This window comes from Panthera uncia, chromosome F1 (genome assembly GCF_023721935.1).
Source record: "Panthera uncia isolate 11264 chromosome F1, Puncia_PCG_1.0, whole genome shotgun sequence".
Lineage (NCBI taxonomy): Eukaryota > Metazoa > Chordata > Mammalia > Carnivora > Felidae > Panthera > Panthera uncia.
The window spans coordinates 35,316,556-35,340,209 of NC_064813.1; the positions used below are offsets into that span (position 1 = coordinate 35,316,556).

The 23,654-nt window shown below is 36.9% G+C and overlaps 1 protein-coding gene across 1 annotated transcript in view; it reads left to right on the plus strand.

Moving 5' to 3' along the window:
• Window positions 1-23,654, plus strand: part of CRB1 (crumbs cell polarity complex component 1) — a 206,303-nt gene that overhangs the window by 46,870 nt on the left and 135,779 nt on the right. Inside the window, exon 2 of the mRNA XM_049634297.1 lies at window positions 16,577-17,158. Within this exon, the coding sequence (XP_049490254.1) occupies window positions 16,577-17,158 (582 nt within the window). The remainder of the gene's footprint in view (window positions 1-16,576; window positions 17,159-23,654) is intronic.

A 23,654-nucleotide genomic window follows, 5' to 3' on the forward strand; every position in this document is an offset into this window, starting at 1 on the left:
ATAACAACATGATAGGGTGCTTTAGAAATAGTCCTGAGGTAAATAGATTCTTTAAGGGTCTCTTAACCCCTTTTATTCCATAAGATTAGCATCCTCTTGAAGGATAAATATTAGTTGGCTTATTTGATGGAGGCCTTCAAAATACTGCTTTTATTTTGTAAAGATTAAACATTTACATTTTTTTTAAAGACCTGGCTTTAGCTGATAGGATCTTAGGCTCCTTCGTTTCAGAAAATGATTGATAGCATTCTTACTTTATTTCTACATGATGACATTGAAACAATCTTAAAGCTATTTCTTTCATTGTATTGACCTAAAATGTGGAAAGCGGTAAATATTCTTCATTATAACATGTATTAATTCTCTCACAGATTATCTGCAGGCTCTTGTTTTAGCGAAATCTTGTATACACTATTATTATACCTGGTAGTTTTCCTGATTGGTGGTGATCTTTCTGCTCTAACAAATGGAGCCCGATGACTCCTTTGTTATGCTATCCAGTGTACTTCACATTAGACATGTTTCCTCTCTAACTTATAATTCACTAAGTATTATAACAGGAAGGTTATGGAATTTTTCTGAGTTTATTAACTTTTAACATAGTGAAATATAACATGGAAAAAATGAAGACCCACATTTCATACATAAATGTCATTCAGGAGCCCTTTGCTAGTGAAAGATTACTGGGGATGTATGACAAACACACCATACAAAAAGGAATGGTGGAACGCTGGATTTAACGTTTTAAGAGAAAAGATACGGAAGCTTTAAATTTAGTCACACGATCAGTTAAATTTAGGGATATGGGGATTAAACTTGCTTGGTTCAGTTCAGTAATGAATTATTGATGATCTACTCTAAGCTGGACACTGAAGGTATACATAATGATGAATAAATATGGTATTTTTGTTTAAAACTAAACTATCATATCAAGTAAAGACACTTTGTATTATTAAACAAGATATTGATTGACTTTTTAAATTTATTGATTTGAAATTAATGAATTATTTGCTTGGATTCATCTTTCTTCTTTCCCCACTTACCCCCAAATATTTTAAGTGCAAAGGCATATCCATGCCTTCCTGAAAGAGACGACTATTGGCATATATGAGCAAGGGTGATTTCATCTAAGTGATGATACTTGCGTGCACTTTCTACAATAGAGCCATCCTTACACTTTTATTATTTTCTATTTAGTTAGGCTACCAACTCCAAATATGACATATTCTATTTCAACTCTCAGAAAGATGTCAGCAACCATGCGTCTCCCTCTGAGCTTTCAAACAATGCTGCGGTATTCTCATTTCCCCGGTGTTCTGTGCTCAGTAATGAAGCCTCAGAATTCATTACATATGCACTTGCCATAGCCTTCTGGGGTAGAGTCTGCCAAATAGGTCCCTGGGAGATCAAGACCCATTCTCCATGCGTGTCATGGGGCTGTGCAGATGAGCTGGGGCACGTCTATATACACCAAGGCCTTGCTCAGTACAGCATGTGCCAGAACATACTGGGCAGGGAGCCATTCATAAACTCTTCGAAATCTTATCCAGACCAAAGGCACAGCGGCATTGTACTTGCCGCGCTCAGTACCACGGGGTTTTTAGCTGAATAAAAAGAAAATGAAATATATTCACAATGTCTTCCAAGTTATCCAGTAACCACAGTAACCTGGGTTTTCCCCAAATCTAGTCCACAACGTAGAGTGACCTGGCAGAAATAAATCATTCCCTCTCTGTTCAAGTGTAGTGAGCCATAAAGTGAGCAGAATAAATTTCGTTGGGGTAAAACCAATTAATCAGCAAACAATCAGCACGTATTTATTACACCACTCAGGAGCTAGTATTGAAAGTGGGATCGAGACCCAATATACAGAGCTGTATATGCAGACATACTAAAGAAGTGTATATTACAGTTCCTGTGCTTAAAGAGTTCGTTTACTAACAGAGAAAAATTAAGGAGGTACACAGCTAAACATAAAGTTGTATCTCAGGCCAAGAGATCCAAAGAATACAAAGTTATGGAAAAGATTCATGGAAAAAGTAGACTTCCAAGGATATCACAATTGGAATATACATCATAATTAATAAACTCTTATAAAGTACTTTGAAATGTCCTTATTTGTGGCTATTACTATAATCATGTCATAAAAGAAGGTAATTTAAATCCTCAAGACTAATGTCTTACTCATAGTTGTAACCACACATTGTTTTTCTAGGCCTCAGTTTCCTGCACAAAAATCTGTTGAGATCTACATTGTCCGATATAGCAGCCACCATCCTGTGTGGCTTTAAGTATTTGAAATGTGAATAGTTGGAAATGAGATGTGCTACAAGGGTAAAACACACACAGGATTTCAAAGACTTAGTATGAAAAAAAAAGTAAACGTCTCATGAATTTTTAACATGAATTACATACTGAAATGATACTGTTTTAGTCATGTTTAGTTAAAACTAGATTATTCAAGTTAATTTTACCTGTTTATCTTTACTTTTTAATGTAATTTTTCATTATACTTTTTTACTAGAAGACTTAACAATATAGGTGTTAATACCTAACATTACACGCACATTACATTTCTATTAGACACAACTTGCTATTTAAAATGTAGCCTATGAACAACAGCAGCAGCCTCAACATCCCCTGGGAGCTTATTGGAAATACCTAATCTCAGGCCTCCATCCCAGACCTGCTGAATCAGAATCGGCAATTTAATGAGATCCTCAGTGGTTCTTATGAATGATAAGAGTTTAGGAAGTGCTGATCTAGATACTTTTAAGGTGTTTCTTTTTCTGGATTCTATTTTTTTTTTATTTTATTTTTTCAAATAGATGTTTTGAAGTCTTTTTGGCACACTAATCTACCATATATTAACTGCATAACCTAGAGAAGTTATTTAACATTCCTGAGCCTCAATTTTTATAAAATGGATGTAATACCTCCAGCCCCACAATTTTTCTATAGGGGTTAAATGAGACACCAAGGGTGATACATTTATCCCTAGGAACCAATAAATTGGAGACATTTGTATAATATCAATAATAAAATTGAAAAATTATTCAATTTTTTTCATTCTTATATTTTGGTACACTGTGCAATGGGCTAAAGATTGAAGGGCTTTTTTCATTTATTTTGCCAATTTTGTGTGTTTTTTTTTCTTTAACCCTAACTGTGTATAATATACTTACTTAATGTTCTGGTACAAATCTAAAGGAAAATATTAGAACTTTCAGGCTGACTTTTTAGAATTAAAATGTGATATAGCTAAATTATCCTGACTGGTTTTATAATTAATGTTGAAATTATTATATTTGTTAATCATTGAGCACTGAAAAAAGTGATGGCTTTATAAAGTGGGAAAAATCTTTTTATTTAGAATATTTTTAACTCTGGTGTGCCTGGATGGCTCCATCGGTTAAGCGTCCAACTTCAGCTCAGGTCATGATCTCGTGGTTCGTGAGTTCGAGCCCCGCATGGGGCTCTGGGCTGACAGCTGGGAGCCTGGAGCCTCCTTCGGATTCTGTGTCTCCCTCTTTCTCTGACCTTCCCCCGCTGTGCTCTGCTCTCTCTCTCTCTCTCTGTCAAAAATAAACATTAAAAAAAATTTTTTTAAAGAATACTTTTAACTCTACTGTGGGATTGTCAATTTGCTAGAGGCAAAGGAACTAGTAAAATTTAAGTCTATTCCATAAGTAGAAGAGGTCATTGAAAATCCAGTCATTATTACAGTATACATGGATTATAATAAAGAGTCTAGGCCTGATTAGCTTTAAATGAGTTTAAATCAAAGGAACATGATTATATCCTCATTAACATTTTCAATGATTGACGTTCAGTAAAAATGGCCTTCACGGTTTGCATTGTTCAGTTATGTTGTAAGGACGACAAAGGGCAGGGCATCTTCTCTGAGTTGTGTGTGATTGCAGTGTGCATTTGGTCCAGCACTCTAACCCTAAGGACGGAGACCAGATCCAGTCTAGACCCTGTGCTTAGGTATGTGGGCTGTGTAGATGAGGACCCAGAAGGTTTGATTCTCATGAGAAAGTGTTGAGAGTAAAAGAAATCTTTAGAGAAGCAGCCCCCTGATTTCATCAGTGATGATATTGATGATCAGAAGTTTTATGTAAAAGCACCCAGCCGAATGTCAGTCATGTACAGTGCATTTAACATCTCTTTGTGGAAAAGTTTCTCACTGATTCCATTGACTCTGTAGAGGAGATAATAGTGAAGGATGTTGAGATACAGGTGACACCTGTTGAGATACAGGTGACACCAATGAGATTTGGCCATAGTCTTCTCAACCGGAGCAGGGAAGGCGTGTTTCAGCCTTTGCATGTGAGTTAATTGAGGTAAATACATAGTTGGCAATATTGGGTTCCTACCAGGATTATGACACAAGATTCTCAGAGGATGTGTGCTGACAATAAACTTGTACTTCCTGGAACTACAAAAACTAGAGACTGTCTTTACAATATTGTGTAGCCTCCCTTCTCTTGGATTTATTCCTTTATTAGACATGCTTTTACAAAGCACCAACTATGTACATGGTACTTTGCTCGTCAAGAGGACGGTCCCAAGCTACATACACTTTGGACTTTGCATTGAAAGGAAATAATATTGACTAAATAATTCCTTTATTGCAGGTTTTTACAAGGGAAATTTATGTATGCTATATATATTTTTTACCCCTCACTATAATAACAATAATGATCACAATAGTAATGGCTGCTAATATGCACTTTGTGCCAAGCACTATGAGGCATGTTATGTACATTAACTGATTTAATCTCCAGAGTAAACCTTGGGGTGGTTATAATTTTTACAGAAATGGAAACTAAGGCACAGAAATGTTAAGTATCTTAATAAAATCCATAGAGTTAGAAAGTGGCAGAGCCTAGATTTAAACCTCCCTCCAAAGTTCATGCTCTTAAGCACCATGCATCTCCTTCTGAAATGAGAACACTGAGGCTCAGTGACACTGATTCTGCTAAAACCACAGATATGGCAAATAGCAGAACTAAAATTTAAACCTCTATCTATGCGACCATAAAATTATACTCTTGACATTACATAAAATTGGCCTTAGTTTGGTGTTGAAGACCACGTATAAAACAATGATTGCCTAGTTTTTGAGGCCATAGGAAAGCAAAGAAAAGGAATGGCCTTATAGAGTTCATCTACTTCTTATTTTAACTGTTCCACGTGGATCCTATCACACCGTACATCAAAGTCAGTGATTTACCCAAAGATTTGCTTGATTTTATCAAAAGGGGTCAAAGTAAGAACTTCACAGCAAGGCTTAAATGAAAATTCAGGTTTTCTTGCTCACTCATTCATTATTCAACGAGTTTTATTGACTACCTACCACGGGTAAGCCATTTTGGTTACACCCTGAATAAAGATGTATGTCTCCTGCACTCACTTCTCCTGCGATCTGGCCCCATCCCTGGAATGAAATATTGTTCTCTGCAGAAAGCCTGGCTAAAGAAAATTCAACAGGCCACTTTCCTCTTAGAAATTGAAATTCTCAGATCTGGAAATTTCTGTTCTATCGCCAGTAGCATCGTTTACACCCTCTGCCTTAGCAAGTCATTATGGTTGTAAATAAATTTTTGATTCATGAAAAAGTAGAAAAGGAAGAAAGATGAAGCTTTTGGAAAAGACTTGTCTTTGAACATCAGATTTCTTCCTTTAAAATAAGGTACTAGGAAAATAAAGAAGAAACAAAAAGAATTAAAGAATAAATGAATAACACACACAAAAAAATAAAATAAAACTTGGCACACCCCAAATATTTGCTGTTTAAAATCTAAACTATGATTGAAAGTGTTAGGTGGTTCACCAAAATGTTAAGAGCCATGCAACCTATCAAATTTTTGAATGGAATTGAGGATACAGTAAACTTTGAATAAAGAATAAATTTTTCTTTGACAGCTTCATTAAGTCCTCTTTATGAAGTCAATGTGTTTCAATTTACAGAAATCAACTGTGGCATTTGAAAGGTAGCTTCATAAAATATAAAAAACTGTTTTCTAAAAATACCGAGGATATAAACAAAAAGCCTATGTAAAGGCACGAGTTTGTTGTTGTTTTAATAAAAGCAAATCCAAAGTGAATATAAAATACAATAAAATAACTCATTAGCAAATGTCTATTAATTCATCTGTAGGAAAAGATCTTTTATATGGAACAATATCAGAAACCACTCAGTAGTTGCTGCTGGAAATATCAAATTTTATGTTTACAATTCCTCTTTTCCTGTCTCATTTTTAAATGAAATTAGGTTAAACATATATTAAAAATAGAATTAAAATAGGGGCACCTGGGTGACTCAGTCGGTTAGGCATCCAACTCTTGGTTTTTCCTCAGGTCATGATCTTGCAGTTTGTGAGTTCAAGCCCCATGTCCGGCTCTGTGCTGACAGTGCGGAGACTGCTTGGGATCCTCTCTCTCCCTCTCCCTGCCCCTCTCCAGCTCACTCTCTCTCTCTCTCCCTCAAAATAAATAAATAAACTTGAAAAATCAGACTTAAAATAGAAAAACCCTATGACTTTGTATGTTTGAAACATCATTCTGTACCACAGCTAGCATATCCTTTTCCCCATCCCAGGCTTCTGCTTCCTCAAATCCCTGCCCATCTCTCAGTAGTTTCAGGGGAAAATACAGTAAAATATATGCCCCAGAGCAATGAGAGCAAGCAGCTGTTTTTGTACTGTTGGGAGTACATTGGGGAGTGTTTTGATCTGACTCATATGAGGCATATTAAAAATTGCCATTTTCATTCGATTTCAGCATTAACAATTGTTCCTTCCCTTCTGCTGACATTGACTTTAAAGTTAGTGTCAGTAAAAATGAGAACTAGAGACAGAGGTGGTTAGAGAGCAAATGGGGAGAATTATGTTAGTAAATCCTAAGAAAAGACTAAGTATAGTTGTGATAAGAAGGTATTTAAAATTAAAAAAAAAAAAGAAAAAAAATGTGTCAGTCATTACTCATGCATGCCTCTGTGTGTGTGTGTATATATATATACATACACAAAGTTTACACAGCAAGGGAAATCTTTAAGGTAAGGATTTGGCTTTGACAATTAATCCCCAAGAAATATCCATTGAGCATTTGTTGTGCATAAACAGGCACTGAGGAGAGCAGGTCTTATGAACAGGGAAAGCCTTGTGCAATGCTTACTTTGCGAGGTATTTCCCTGAGCCAAAATTTTGTGGTACTCAAAATATATAGGGAGATGTTAAATATCTTCTTGTGAAAACCAAACCCTGGAGAAAAGATCTTTTCTAAGTCTAACTGATGTTTATCTTCATTTGATCCTAAGCAAGTCTGCGTACTTTATGGGAAAAAATGTCTCTGGCATGTTGAATTAGTTCATCGACAAGCTCTCCCTATAAGGATATGCTTGGGTTTGTTTGTTTTCCAAAATAAAATTCCTGCAGTGAAAATATGTTTGTGGATGATACTCCCCACCTCCCCCCGCCTTTTTTTTTTTTTGTTATTGCTATTGCTATATTTTGTACTAATGTAGTGAATTTTCTATTAGGAATGCAAAACTATCTCTAAACATAACAATAAGAGCTAACATTTATTGAGCACTTATGATATGTCCATCAACCATTTAAGCTAGTGAATCCTCACGAAAACAAAAACTTTAAGAAGTAAATTTTACTCTTTTCTCCTTTTTTTTTTTTTTTTTTGCAGCTGAGGAAACAGGCCGTGAGCTAAACTTAGTGTAGGTGTGTTTTACTTCAGGGACTTTGTTCCTCACCACTACGCTGTCCTCTTTGTGACAAATCTTCTATGGTTGGCTAATACAAAAGTTGCCAAACATATTGATAAAAAAAAACCAAACACTTGACAAAAATTTCAGATTCTTGATGATGATTTTTAAATTAGAGAAACACTTGCCTGTTTCATAGGTAAGTGCATTAAAATCATCAAAAACAAAGGAACAAATATTATTTATAGTAATCTCTGGGAAACTAAAATGCTCTTCCCCGAAATCACCTTGTAGTGTTTCTTTGTTCTGAATAAATATATTCTTCCCTATAATTAAGCTAACTTACCAAAATGGCTGCTTTCCAAGTACATTGAATTATTAGAAAATACACCCACACATACACACACACATACACAATACATTTAATGCTTGGGCATTCATCTCCTTTGAAACTGGTCAAATTAGTTTTTACTTCTCTGAAAAATATTTATATGTATATAAACATGTAAATTTATATATAATAATAGAGTGTATATATATATATATAAGTATATACACACATATATATGTATAGATATACACAATACCAAAATAGCAAATACAATAAGAATTACGGTAACCATACAAATTTTCTTGTTTTCTCCTGAACAGAGATTTTCAAATTGCTATTCTCAGCCCCTAGGGCTCCTTGGAGTTGTCTTTAGAAAGGGCAGGAGGCTATGTGACTGGGCCACAAGGTCTCCTTCAACCTGAGCTGGTCCACATTACGATTTTGTATACTGGGATTACTCATATTTTCCTTGAAGGAGTACTGTTGTGCTTACAGAAAGAAAAGTCTGAAACCCACAATTCTAGAACTTCTTACAACAGCCAGTAGATGGCAAACTTTACTACAAGGAAACAGTTTGGCAGACTATCTAAATTGGTCTGAAAATACCAATTGCACTTCATATCCAGTAGTTTCTGGCTCTGGATTTAAATTTTATATGAAAGTGGGGAACAAAATTCTCAATGGCCATTTCCCTGGGAATTAAACTCCTCCAATTATAGTTTTAAGTATTTTTATAAGTTTTGTTCTTTTTTTTTTATTATTATTTTTTTTAACGTTTATTTATTTTTGACACAGAGAGAGACACAGCATGAACGGGGGAGGGGCAGAGAGAGAGGGAAACACAGAATCGGAAGCAGGCTCCAGGCTCTGGGCCATCAGCCCAGAGCCCCGACGCGGGGCTCGAACTCGCGGACCGCGAGATCGTGACCTGAGCCGAAGTCGGACGCTTAACCGACTGAGCCACCCAGGTGCCCCTATAAGTTTTGTTCTTAAGGTATTATTACAACGAAAATTACTTCATTGTTGACTAAGTGTTCGCACAATATACTAGGCACAATACAATAATATATGCAGATGACAGATTTTTTTCAATTAGGTGCACAAAACTGGAATAATTATAACCCTTACTTGACTTCATTGGGCTATGCATAGTTTATTCTTATTTCTTTAATTGGCTATTTAGCTATTTTTAATAAGGCAGTAAATTGCAAGTCCTTTGTAAGTTTGAAAAATTATAAGTTTCTTTTTGACAGGCAGTTGTCTTTGCTTGTTTACTACAGTCCGCTCAAGTGTCAGTTAATAACGCCTGGGTCATAGGGGGCATTTCCAAGAGGTCCCATTAGCATCTTACCTATGGACACACCATAAACCCAGGAAGCAAGTGTGCAAACGGTGCCAATATTCCCATTCATCCTGGATGAGACCCAGGAAAAGCATGTGCTTGATAGATGATCTTGTCCAGAACGAGTACTGAAAACATAATTCAAAGTGTATGTGTGAACAAAGCGATGGGGGTCAGTGTGCATGACCAAATTATAAATATCCATTTTTGCTTTTAAAAATATCTTTATCAGATGTATTCTGTAATACTTTAAAAGTCTCTAAGCGTTGTAAGGGAAACACTAGTCCACTTTTTGCCATCCCCATTCCTGCTTCTTACTCCTAATGTGCATTCTCCAGAAGCAACTCCTTAAAACTCTTTCAGTTCTTTCTTACGGTTTTTATTTATATACTTGTAAATACTAGGCTGAGATTTTCCCTTGCTTTTGATACTGGCATAATCTATTGGAATCCTACTATGCTAAAAGTAGATTTAATTTTCCCGTAGTTTTCAACTACACACACACACACACACACACACACACACACACCACAGCTCTGCTGCTTTGGTTAAATCATGTATTATTAGCATTATTGGTATTACAAAGAACTCTCTGCAGTTACACAGTATATTATGATTTCATTTCCCATTATGTGCAACCTTTTCCCTAGAATTAATACTAGGAAGATTTTAAAAAGAGTTTAGTTTTCCATTACTTCTCTATATGGTACTCTGCATTTTCCTTCTTGGAGCTCTGCTTTCTCTTTCAGCACTGGTTAATGTCTATGCTGGTAGCATACCTGTAGTACAGCAGGCAATTTTCAGTAAAATGTTCTGTTTCTTTATTAGAACGCTTGTATGCTAGATTCCATGTCTCTTTCTTGATTTACACTCCCACTTTCATGGAACCTATCTTCTAGAATCTTCCTGAAAAGCGAGTGTGTGAGGTGAAAATTTGAATTTCTGAATCTCTGTAAATATTTTTCTTCTCCCTTAACATTTGATTGACAGTTTAGCTGGGCATAGAATTCTAATTTAGAAATTATTTTCTTTCAGGATTTTTAAGGCATGTTTCTAATGTCCCCTGGCTTCCAATGTTTCTGCTAATAAATCAGATGTTATTCTGATTCTGTTATCTGATTTCTGATAAATCAGATGTTATTCTGATTCTGTTATTCTGCTGATAAATCAGATGTTATTCTGATGCTTTGTAAATGAGTTATTCTCTGTTCCACCTCATAAAAATGATGAGGTTTGCTGTGGATTTTTTAAAAATTGTTTTCCTACAGCACTTAGTAGAAACTTTAAATCTATACACTTGTTTTTAATTATGGCAACAATTTCTGTATTTCTGTCATAATTTTAAATTCCTTCTCTCTCCTCTCCTTGCCTCCTTCCCCCTCCCACCCCATTTCCTTTCTTCTCTGATTTTGTTTTTCTTTTTTAATATTTCTAATGTTTATTTTTGAGATATAGAGAGATAAGGCACAAGCAGGGGAAGGCAGAGAGAGAGGGAGACAGAATCTGAAGCAGGCTCCAGGTTCTGAGCTCGAACCCACGAACTGTGAGATCATGGCCTGTGCCGAAGTCGGATGCTCAGCCGACTGAGCCACCCAGGCACCCCTGTTCTCTTATTTTGAAACTCCTCCTTGAGTCACTCTCTGGTTCCCTGCTGCTTCTACCTCCCATTTCCAATCTGTTAGTATTTTTTTTCTAGCATCTGGTAGATTTTCCTCAAAATTACCTTTCAAGTAACTCAACTGGAGTTTTCATTTCTACTACTGTATTTTTAATTGTAAAGACCTCTTTTGTTATCTAGAAGTTTGTTCTAATAACTTCCTATACTTATTTCATTGCTGCAATATCCTCCCTTAACTCTTTGAATATGTTAAACCTCAAAGTTTCATAATTTTTTGTCCACTCCCTAAATTGTCTTTGTCTCATCCAAATTACTTAAAAAATATTTTTTTGTGTGTGTGTTCTGTTCTTAGTGTTTTATCTTAAAGGGTTTTCTCCATCTGGTAATCTCATAAAAATATGTTTATATTAAATAAAGAGGTACTACTATTTCTTAAGCTGATTAGTGGATACAAGGATGTTTGTTTATCATTATTATTTAAAGTATAATTGTAATAACATTTAAAGTATAATTAAAGGATAGCAATTCCCTATATGCATATATACACTTTACATATACTCATATATGTATTTGTTTAAAAAGAGCTATTGGAAAGTTCTTTTATTTCATGTTACAGGACTTTCTAGCTTATTAAATTTATTCTAGAGTGATTGGCCTGGGTCATTTCAATGGGGATACCCAATACCAATATCTGTACGTATTTTCTTTTGGGCTCATCAAGAGAAATAATTATTTCCTGCTTAGGGAGTAAATCTGGCTGCTGGCATTTTTAGAACTGAATTAGAAATGAGGATGGGGAGGGTCTCACAATTCTGTATGTAGATATTCACTTCCCCCCTTTTTATCAGACCAGAGCCAGCCACTCCCACATCACCAGCACTTGTGCCTTTGGCTTTGCCTTCATGGGGGAAGGGCAGTCATGTAGTTTCCTGGGATGAAAGATGGAACATGGGAATCTAACTGTACTTTTGGTAAGTTTTCCAAACAACCTTCCCATTTTCAGCATCACTTGAGTACCTGGAACCCCTAATTCCTGAAACTTTCTGGGGTTCCGCAGCATCAACTGGCTTGCTTCTGGGATTCTCTCACCTGGGATTTGCTTATTCTGGTATACTAAGTCTATTCCGACTCATCCATCTACAGACAAGCTTCCACTTATATGTACGAGTGTATGTATATGTGTATTTATTGCTGTCCCCTCAACCTTCCTTCTGGATCTTGTGAGTATAACGATTTCATTCCTTCTTGTCCTTTTTTTTTTCCCCTAGGACTGTTTCTATGTGTTATTTATTGAGGTATAATTTACATATAATAAAATTAACCCAATTTCAGTGGCAAACACATATGGTCAATAGCTATTACTACAATCATGATATAGAATGTTTCCACAGAAACTCTACAATTAGTTTCCTTCACCCACCTCCATTCCCTGGTGACCACTGAGCTGCTTTCCATCATTATAACTTTGCCTTCTCTAAAATGTCTAAATGTCTCATAAAATTGAATCATCCAGCGGATAGTCTTTGTGTCTGGTTTCTCTTAATTAACGTAATACTTTAGAGATTCCTCCATGTTGCTCACTGGGTCAGTAATTTGCCCATTTTATTCCTGAGTAGTAGCCCAATGTGTGAGATATTAAAATTTACTTACCACCTGATGAACATTTGGGGTTTTTCCAGTGTCAGTCATTATGAATAAAGCTGCTATGAATTTTGCAAGCAAGGTTTTGTGTGGATATTATGTGTTCATTTTCTTGGGGGAAATATCTAGGTGTGGGATTCCTGAATAAGTGTTATGTTTAAATTAATAAGACACTTTGAAACTTTTTTCCGAAGTGGCTATGCCATTTTGTATTCCCTCCAGCCACGTATGAGATATGTGACTGATAGAGCAGTACAACAACAGTAAAAGTAGTCTTTTAAGGTATGATGCATTACTAAAGATAAAAAGGATATTTTATGCCTATGAGGGTCAAGCCAGCAGGACAATGTAACCATGTTAAATTTCTGTGACACAGGAATATAGTTTCAGAATATAGAAGTGAAAACTGTCAGAACTAAAATGAGAAATAGAAAAATTCATATCCACTGTCAGAGATTTCAATGCATCAATCTCAACGAAGAGAAGCAGAAAAAGCCCCAATGTTATAGAAGTTCTGAATAACACAGTTAGGAATTTGATATAATTGAGTTTTACAGATTTTCCATAGTTCAAAGAAGAAAGAAATCACCATGAAAATCGGAAAATGTTTTTATTTGAATAACATTGAAAAGAAATCACACGAAATGCAGTAAATACACAGAAATTTTGTCTTAAATTAATAAATTAGAAAGAATGCCTGAAAAAGTAAGTAAGAAGCTAAACTGCTTAAATCTTAGTAGAATTAAGAAAATAAAAATGTAAAAGCAGAAATCTAGGACAGAAAACAAAGATCTTCTGGAGAAACTATACAAAGTCAAAGGCCAATATTTGAAAACACTAATATAACTGGTAACACACAGGCAAGAATGATTAGTTACTGAGAGACAGAGACAGAGACAGAGACAGAGAGACAGAGAGGACTTGAATAAGACTTCCATTTTTTCCACACCCTGTGAGCACCTAGTAATGCCAATTTTTGTCATTTGCTCTTTCTAGTGGGTAAGTAGTGACACTGTTTTTAATTTCTGTTTCCCCGATGGCAAATAATGTTGAGTATTTTTCAATGTGCTTATTTGTTATCCCTTCACGTCTTTCATGAATTTTGGAAAGGAACAGAATAAAACACTTAATGCGAATATCATCATGTTTACATCAGAAACCCTACCCAGTAAGTATCCTAACTTTCAAAATAATACAGCAAAAAGAAATGGACTTTAGAATCAAACAAATCAGAGATTCAAATCCTTCCTCTCTTTGACACCATTCAAATGACTTAGTCCTTACAAAGCTTAGCTTTCCATCTGTAAAACGCTTTACACAAATATTGTTAGAAATCTATTTTAAAAGTTGCATGGAAAGGCGTTGGGTATAAATGCCAATTTCCTTCGCTGTCTGTCTTCCCACACTAATTCTTTATTTCATGGCTTCAGTGATAATGCTCGATGATTAATGAAGGAAACAACCAACAGCATCACCATCACCACTAACAAAATAAACAAAACAAAAATAAATGGAAAACCAAATTTCATCAATGCCCTCCCTTGCTGGTGCAGTTAAGAGGACAGCTGGAGTATTCAACTAAGTTTTCTCAGCTTGGACACAAGAACTTTAAATGCTTCCAAAAGTTTGAACTTATTAAATATTTCTTCATATCTTTCCCCATTTCCTGCCCCACACCCTCTCACAATTTTCTTAGTATTGCCAAGAATGCCAATACCCCTCATGCGTTAGTTCTTTTGTGTGCAAATAATATCTTTCCTCCCCTTGCATTCATTAAAAAAAAAAAAAATCTCAAGTACCTTTTCTTCAGTGAGGCTTTTCTTGGTATGCTTTCCCTGACACATGTGATTTCACAGCACCCTTCCATGTTTCGGTTGTGACATGTTCCCCCTTCCTTCCAATATGTATGGACACCTGTTACATGATGAGTAATATTGCAGACCCAGGAAATACAGACAAGGTTTCTTCCTTTCCTCCAAAGAACTAACATTCTAATGAAGAAAATAGAAAACATATACAGAAAAAAATAACAGCATATGTAACATAGCAAATAAAACAACAAAATTTAGAAAAGGAGTTCAGAGAAAGCTCTCAGGAAGTGACACTGCAGCTAAGACATCGCATTTGAAGATGTGATAGGAAAGCCAGCATCTGAAAAAAACAAAAAGACTAAAACTAAAGTAAAAGGATGGTTAGTTGAGTTTTCTCATAGGGAGTAGAAAATGTTGGCTCTCTGATCAACCCTCCTGATAATATATAAGCATATGTTAATTTCTTTCTTTCTTTCTTTCTTTCTTTCTTTCTTTCTTTCTTTCTTTTCTTCTTCTTCTTCTTCTTCTTCTTCTTCTTCTTCCTCTTCCTCTTCCTCTTCTTCTTCTTTACTGCTTATTTATTTTTGAGAGAGAGAGAGGGAGACAGAGTGCGAGCAGGGGAGGGCAGAGAGACAGGGAGACACAGAATGTGAAGTAAGCCCCCAGGCTCTGAACTGTCTGCACAGAGCCCAATGTGGGGCTCAAACTCACGAACGGTGAGATCATGACCTGAGCTGAAGTCAGACGCTCAACTGACTGAGCCACCCAGGTGCCCTTATAAGCATATGTTAACTTTCTATGTGTAGGCACTGGAGGAAAATTGTTGGCTGCCAGAAAGACTCCATGGAAGATAATTATGAAAATATTCTCACTCTTGTATGACACACCAGTCCATCATTTCTTTTAAGTATCTTCTCATCACCCTGCTTGTGGCCACACCAGGTTACACGAATCACCTCTTCTTTTGCAGGAAGAGAGGGAAAAGATTTGTCATTACATATTTCTCAAAGTTTGCACACTATTTTCTCCCAACAACAGTTGATTTATGTCTCATATCCTAAGAGCAAACTCCCCGTTTTGTAACTTTTTTTTATTACAAGCCTGTACTGTTGCCCACTCTTATATTTGTGAGTAATACTGAGAGAAAGAAAGTAAAAATAAGAGAATGATATAGATGAATCCACATGAAAGACAGTGTTTCATGGGAAAATACAATTGAGTTGAGAAATCATAAGGCTTCTCAGTATACACGATTGAGAAAATAACTATGCTGTGATCATAATCTATGCGTATTTGGGGACAACCTATATGCATATACATAGCTAATGAGTTTGTCAACAAATTAAAGAATTATTGTTTTTCTGTTGGTTATTATTCCAATTAGAATTTCAAAAAAATGTATCCCTAGAACAGAGACGCATATAAAAACACAAGTCCACAGGAAAATAAAAGTGCATGAACTTGACTACATCTGTTTCCTTGCAGAGGGATTTATTTAATCTGTCATCTGTAAACTGTACATAGTAACACTGTGTTGCTATGAGGGTTAGAATAATATATGTGAAATACCTGGCAAGCCTTCAATAAATAGTTGGCACTCTATCCTGTTTTAGTTATTTTCATCTTCCTATGCTTTTCTTTTTAGAATACAAAGGGTAACTGTGACAAAGCAGTCATAAACTGAGTCATTCATTTGAATATTAGTTTTAGTTAGGCAATATATTCAGGGACAATTTTGTACGTCATTTCCCAGTATATTCCAGGATCCTCCACGGGAGAATGTGAATTTCAAAAATGTGTGTGTGTGAGACAACTTAACAGTTGCTTCAATGCATTTCATTGCTCACTTGGCCCCGAGAAAGGGAAGTGGAGGAAAAGCAAAGAATCTGAAACCAGCTACTTTTGTTTCCCATTACCAACTATATGACAAACCATCATTAATGAAAGACCTCATCATTGGACATCATTTGCTAAAACTCATCATTAGAATGCAGCCAACTGTATTTCATTAATGAGTTTCTTTGAGATGCGTGGAAGCAGAAAGAAGATCTTTATTTTTACCCTCAGCCATTTATTTGTAAACATCTTGACATCTCTTATTTCCTTCTAGATTCCTCTGGCAATAAAAATGACACCAGGTGCCTCGCAAGTTCTTGCCGAAACAATTCTACATGCAGTAATACTTCAAAGGACAACAGTTGCCACTGTTCGGACACAGCGATTGATTTGGACAAAGACTGTGACAGCACGAAAGACCCATGCTTCTCCAATCCCTGTCAAGGAAATGCCACGTGTGTGAATACCCCAGGAGAAAGGAGCTTTCTCTGCAAATGTCCCCCTGGTTTTAGTGGGACAACCTGTGAAACTGCCATTGTTTTCTGTGGCACAAGCTCCTGCCAAAACGGAGGTGTTTGCCATCAGGACCCTGTTCACCCCGTCTGCATCTGCCCAGAAGGATATGCTGGAAGATTCTGTGAAAAGGGTCATGATCCGTGTGCTTCCAGCCCTTGCCACAACGGAGCCGTGTGCCAGGACGGGATGAATGGCTATTCCTGCTTCTGTGTCCCAGGATATCAGGGCAGGCACTGTGAGCTGGAAGTGGATGAATGTGTCTCAGATCCCTGCAAGAATGAAGCTACATGCCTCAATGAGATAGGAAGATACACTTGTATCTGCCCCCGTGATTATTCTGGTAAGTGCTATCACGTTTGAATACCAGAGGACGTAATCAGCTTTCCCTTTCTTCACTATGACAGAAGCAGAGGTGACTTACTGTCTTAGGCGCTTGTTTATGAATATGGTCTTGGCAGGAATTAGAAAGCAACCTAGACTACTAAAAATCCACTGGGCTTAAACATTTGCCAGATGTCACTGTTGTCGTTTTAAATAGAGCCCTTACACTATTTAAATCTGAAGTTCAGTCTAGAATTAGTGGGCCCTATGAGGCCTAGCTTTCCAGGTCAGGGCACTTCAAGTTTCGTCAAGAGAAGATTCCTTTTGTCTTAGCTAAAGTGTGCCTATCAGCTAATGTCCAAAGTCTGACATTGCAGCCAACCGGGAAAGCAGGCCATGGAACGGATACATGTTAGTGGGTTCTAAGGTGTGATCAACAGATCAGTGATGGCAAGGCTGATGTAATATGGTAAATGAGTTAAACCACAATTTTATTAATAAAGAAGTCACTTCTTGTTTAATTTCTTGGAAACAGTAAATAATAGTACCTCATAGCTATTCACCAAGTTTCTGTTGAGGTGGTATTTCAGTACAGAGTAACGAGTTGACTATTCATTCACTAAAAGGTTACATGTTATTTATTACCTTCTCTGCTCCCTATCCCCCAGAACCAGTTACCCATTTAGGTCATTTCTTCATGGTGACCATCTCTGATGCACTGTTTCACTCTCTGGATTCTCTACACTAATCCATGCTTTCTCCCATTCATTCATTCTGACTTCTGCTCGCCACTTTCCTGTGCTTCCTGACTCACCTCGCTGTGACATTTTTCACATTTTAATGCCACATTTCCCTTATCGGTTGCCACTTTTATAACCTCCCGTGGTACTTGAATTTCAACGTGCCTTCTCGCAACGCTTTCACGCTTACTTCTTTTTCCTGTCATTCTTTTTCCATGTATGTTAAGCAATATAATTATTTGTAAAGTATTTCTCTTCAAAATGTATCCCAGTATGTCATTTTTCTAATATTACACATTCTGGAAACATCTCTTATAAAATAGCCATTTCCCTAGTTGCTCTGACATGAAATTTGCTCCCTTTCCCTCAATCCTCACCTAAAACGAATATTCAAAATCTCTCTGGACATCCAACATGTCTTCCAAATTGAGCTTATCCACTCTGTTACCAGTACCCTGGCTCATGTCCTCATCATCTTGTGTATACTTACTATACAACCTCCTAGATTCTATTTCTGGCCTCTGCCTTCTCCAGGTTGTTCTGAACAGTGCCCCTGAAATCATCCTTCTAAAATAGATCTGAGTGTGCCATTCCCTTCTGAAGAAACTTGAGAGCTTCCCACCACACGAGAATAATTTTCACGTCTCATTAAAAACCCTCCACAATTTGTCCCTTACATTGTAATCGTATCTCCCCACCTCCTTCCACCAGAGCGTTCCATTTCCTGAATTGTCTTCATCTTCTGTTCAAATGGTTTCCCTCCCTCCCTCAATTCAGTGTCTACTCTGTGACGTTCTGTACGTTCAGTACTTCATTCAACTCTCGCCTAACTCAAGAAGCATTTCTGATTTACCATCTGCTGAAATAACACTTTCAACTGCAACAGTAATTATTTATTACTTCCGTAGTGGTTTGCGCCTCTATTCGTGAACTTTGTCCTGTTCTTCAGAGATCTGTGTTTTTGTCTCGTCCCACTGAAGTATTACTTCCTAAAGGACAGAAGTCATGTATTATGTTTAGGCTTTAACTCATCAGTCCTTTTTGGGTATTTATTATATGTCAGTCATTGTATTATGAGAAGGCACTATTCCCAAAGTGCCCAGCATAGCCAATAATGGCTGCTTAATAAACTGTTACTGAATTGTTTTAATTTTCTAAATTTTTCCATATATTTCTGGACACCCTTTGTGGTAATGAAACTGAGGTAAACATATTAATAGTTTACCTTCTCTATGCTTTGTGTTGGTAGAATGCTGTGTTAAGTGGAAAATTATTTTATTGATTGCCTTTAATTACAGTACTAAGCTAAAAGTTATGAGGAACAGTAAAGGGGGTTATAAAACAGTACTCATACGTGAAAAGCTCCTTATCTATATGCCAAATCATCGTGTCTATTTTTTTAAAACTGAGTTACAGCAATTGAATTTCAATGTTTAAAATTTTTTATTAAAAAAAAAAACTTTTGTGGGGCTGGTGTGGGATTGCTTTTGTTTATAATGGACACATTTAAAACCCACCATGGTTTAATTAAGATAGTATCTTCTATTTCCTGCTGCTAGTACAATATTGCGAATGGTGACTGAAAGAAACAGACATGAGATCAAAGAAATGTTTCAGCCATTTTAGCTACAGTGTTCTTAAATAGTCTCATAATGGCAAAACACAGCTTGAGAAATGATGTTTTACAAGGTATGTTTTTATTTTTTACATTTCAATTAATTGGATTGTAATGAATCCTTTCAGTGGCATAAATTTAGGCATAAAAGATATCAAGAGTATATTCCAAATGGGAAATATAGTAAAATTCCATTATAAGACATTTTACTCTACAACGAATTAATTTATACTGTGGATAAATCGTATCCCTGCTGGGCCCAATGAAAATCAATGCCTTTTTCTCACCATAACGTTAGCTCAAAGCCCACAATGAGGTCACCTCCCTTGTCCAAACCCTGGTATAATAGAGTTGTTCCCTATTCGACTATGTTCTTCTCTTGCCCTCTAAGAAATCAACTAACTTTTATTATTTTAGCTCTGTTGACATAAATACAACTTGCTTGCAGAGTTTAAGTGACAGACTCATCAGGCAGTAAGAATTATGTCTGATATTAGCTGGTTAGGCTTATTCGGACACAAAGGTATGATTTTCGTCTTGATCACCAATCTCCACAAGTAAAACAGCCTGCATTCTGGGAGCTCATCAGTGGTTCCCAGCCCTGACTAGGCATTAGCCATTACCCAGGGAGATCTGAAACAAAGATGCTCAGATTCCACCTTCAGAGAGTCAAATTTAATTGATGAATCTAATGTATAGGTAGGGCTGGGAGCCAGGAGTTTGGTTTTTGTGAACTTAATTTAGAAACTTTTCTTGCAATATCCCATCATTTAGACCCACAAGGAGGCTTGCTTTGCTTCAGCGCTATCCCATGGCGACCAGTGTTTGTGGTAATGAATGAGGAACCCAAAGAAGGTCTATAGGACCAAGGCCAATTAATGAGAAACCCAAAGAAGGTCTCTAGGACCAAGGGAAAAGCTGGAGTTGGGAAGGGAAGAAGACTATTAGTAATCAGCATGGATGCATAGATGCTCTGCCTGAACCCAGACCTCCCAATGAATCCTGGAAACTACTATAATAACCCAGCTGCCGTGTGCTACATCCAAATTTAGAGGATCATAAAGAACCTGGCTTACAGGAAAAAGCCTGTGCTCCTCAGTGCAGCAAAGTAAGAAAACATAATAAATTTTAAAAGACAGAGAGAGGGAGAAGAGGGAAAAGAGCAGTAGCCCGCGGAGAGGGGGTTCACACTGCGGGAATCCTTCTCTGTGCACGCCACTGTGCTTCCTACGTGGTGATTCATGAACTGCAGAAATAGGCTCAGAGAGAGGCAGAACTGGTGAGAAAATGCCAGGCATAAGCAAAAACTCCAACTTAAGCAGAAAGGAAGCAGCTGCAGACTTTTTGAATGGAAAGAATACATGAGCTCGTAGCTGCTTTTAGTTCAAGTTTATGCAGTGTACCATTCTTTCACTGAGGGCTTTCTTAAAATTAGCAGATTGACAAATGAACAGTTTTCATGTTAAGGTGCCTGAAGCATGAGAAAAATGGGGCTACAAGAGGGCAGGACCAGGCCAATCTGATGCATGATGAAGCAAAACAGTGTGGGAAAATATCTTACTTCCTTCATTAAAAAATAGGTCTTTGGCACAAAAATAATCTTTTGGAAAATAAGAAAAGAAACACCATTAAATTTACTTATTGATTGCAAGATGCATCTTTATTTCAAGGATGACAACATACGAAAAATTCATTTTATATTCACGAAAATGTGTTAGTGTATGGAGACTAGTTAGAAGACTAGTTAGCACATGGAGAGACTACTCAGTTAGAAAGCCATCCAGACCAGGGATAAGACATTAGGACCTGGCCAGGAAGAGTGACTGCAGGGATGAATGGGAAGGTAGGTGTAGGGCTCACTAAGAAGACGGCTCACTTGGCATTTATTAAAGCCAGAATATTTCCAAGCTTATTTTATCCAAGCAAAACTTGAAATCTCTAACATGAAAAATAAGAATGCATTAAAAGTCCAATTGCCTATTCCAGCTCAATAAACTTATCTCTATCAGTGGTTCTCAAACTTTAGCATGCATCAGACTCACCCAGAGAGCTTATTATAATACAGGTTCTGGGGCACCTGGGTGGTTCAGTCAGTTAAGCGTCTGACTCTTGATTTCAACTCAGGTCATGGTCTCACAGTTCTTGGGATTGAGCCCCACACCAGGCGGACAGTGCAGAGCCTTCTTGGGATTCTCTCTCCCTTTCTCTCTGCCCCTCTCACTGCCCACCCCCATCAAAAATAAATAAATAAAGTTTAAAAATATAGTTTCTGATTCAGTAGATTTGTGGTGGGGTCTGTGCATTTTTAACAAGTTCCCATGCAATATTGATGCTGATCTGCTGGTTTGGGGACCACACTTTGAGAAACCACTGATGTAGACAATTATGTGGATTTTCATGGGACAACACAAAGGTGTCTGTGTGTGTGTATGTGTGTAGTATTTTTTGCTAGTAACAGTCCTGGATAGATGATATGGATAAAAATAAGTATCTGCTCAGGGGCACCTGGGCGGCTTAGTAGATTGAGCATCTGACTTCGGCTCAGGTCATGATCTCACAGTTCGTGTTTTCGAGCCCTGCTTTGGGCTCAGAGCCTGGAGTCTGCTTTGGATTCTGTGTCTCCCTCTCTCTCTGCCCCTCCCTGGCTTACACTCTGTCTCTCTCCCTCTCAAAAATAAATAAATATTAAAAAAATAAAAAATAAATAAGTATCTGTTGAATTCACCCAGACATTAATGTTGTCAAAACACACAAACACCCGTATACACTCAGGTGTGTATATAGATTGAGTTCCTGCAACGTGCCAAGCATTGTTACAGGCTCTGTAAATATAAGAATAAAGAGGTGATGAAAAAGTCCTCTTCCATCTTAGAGGGAAGAGACAGACATGTATAAAATAGTAATAAATAAAATACATAGTAGGTTAGGTGGTGATAAGCACAGTGGAGCAAAGTAAAACAAATAAGGGGAATTAGGAACTGAACTTCAGGTAGAATGACCAGGGAAGGCGCTACTAAGAAGGTTACACATGAATAAAATTCTAGATAGGTAAGGAAGGGAGTTAGCAAATGTCTTGTGGAATAGCATCCAGGCAGAGGAACAGCAGATGTGAAGGCCCTTAGGTAAAGAGTACTGGAAAGTCTGAGAAGCAGCAATGAAGCTGATGTGACAGGAATGGAGGGAGCAAGGAGAAGACATAATAGGGTCAGACTATTGGGGCTTGTGGGCGGCTGGAAGGACTTTCTCTCTTGCTCTTAATAAGATGGGAAGTTGTTGGATAGTTTTGAGGAGAGGACTGGAATGATTTGACTTACATTTTAAGAAAATCACTCTCCTTGTTATGTTGAGTATATACTAAAGGGGGTTGTTAGGGTAGAATCAGAGCGCCCAACAATACAACAGTCCAAGTGAATGGACTATCATTACATGGGAAAGAACAAAATAAAAGTATCAAGTGTTAACACCTTTCCCCCTTTAACGTTTAATTAAGATAGGAACGAACACAGAAGGATCATGGATCATGCAAAGAAAACGTGAGCATACCTTCCCTGACCTGCTCTCTATTGCCCTCTGGTGGGAGGTCTAGATTATTCAGGACAGGTCTATTCAGAATAGTTCCAACAACAGTGTTCCTCAGTAGTTTATATCAACCATATTTTCATACAGTCTTTCACAGGCACACTTGAAACTTATTCTACGCCTTTGAATTACATATAAATTACCCATTTATGATTTATCAGACCTTCTTCTATTAATAATTTTTTATGTTCTTCTCTGTGCCTTCTCCAATATTCCTCATCCATTCTGCCAGACTAACAGGTATGATGTCACTAACTCTGACAGCCATTGGCACTAACCCTGCCATTGCAGTAGCATTTATCAAAAGCACAATTTGAATTTCAGGCAATGAGGAGATTTGAATCTAGGCTTACTGTTCCATCTTCTCTAAATATATTTTTGATCAATTAAATACTTTTTTAATACCATTTTTCTATGAAAATTCATATAGATAACTTAACGGTGATGAAACTAATTTGGGGGAAATAAAAGTATTGTGTATCATAAAATATAAGCTTTTTCATGAGAAAAATTGTTATTATCATTATGATTACCATTATTATTGAAAGTTTTTGCTGATTACAAAGTTAACAAATAAACCA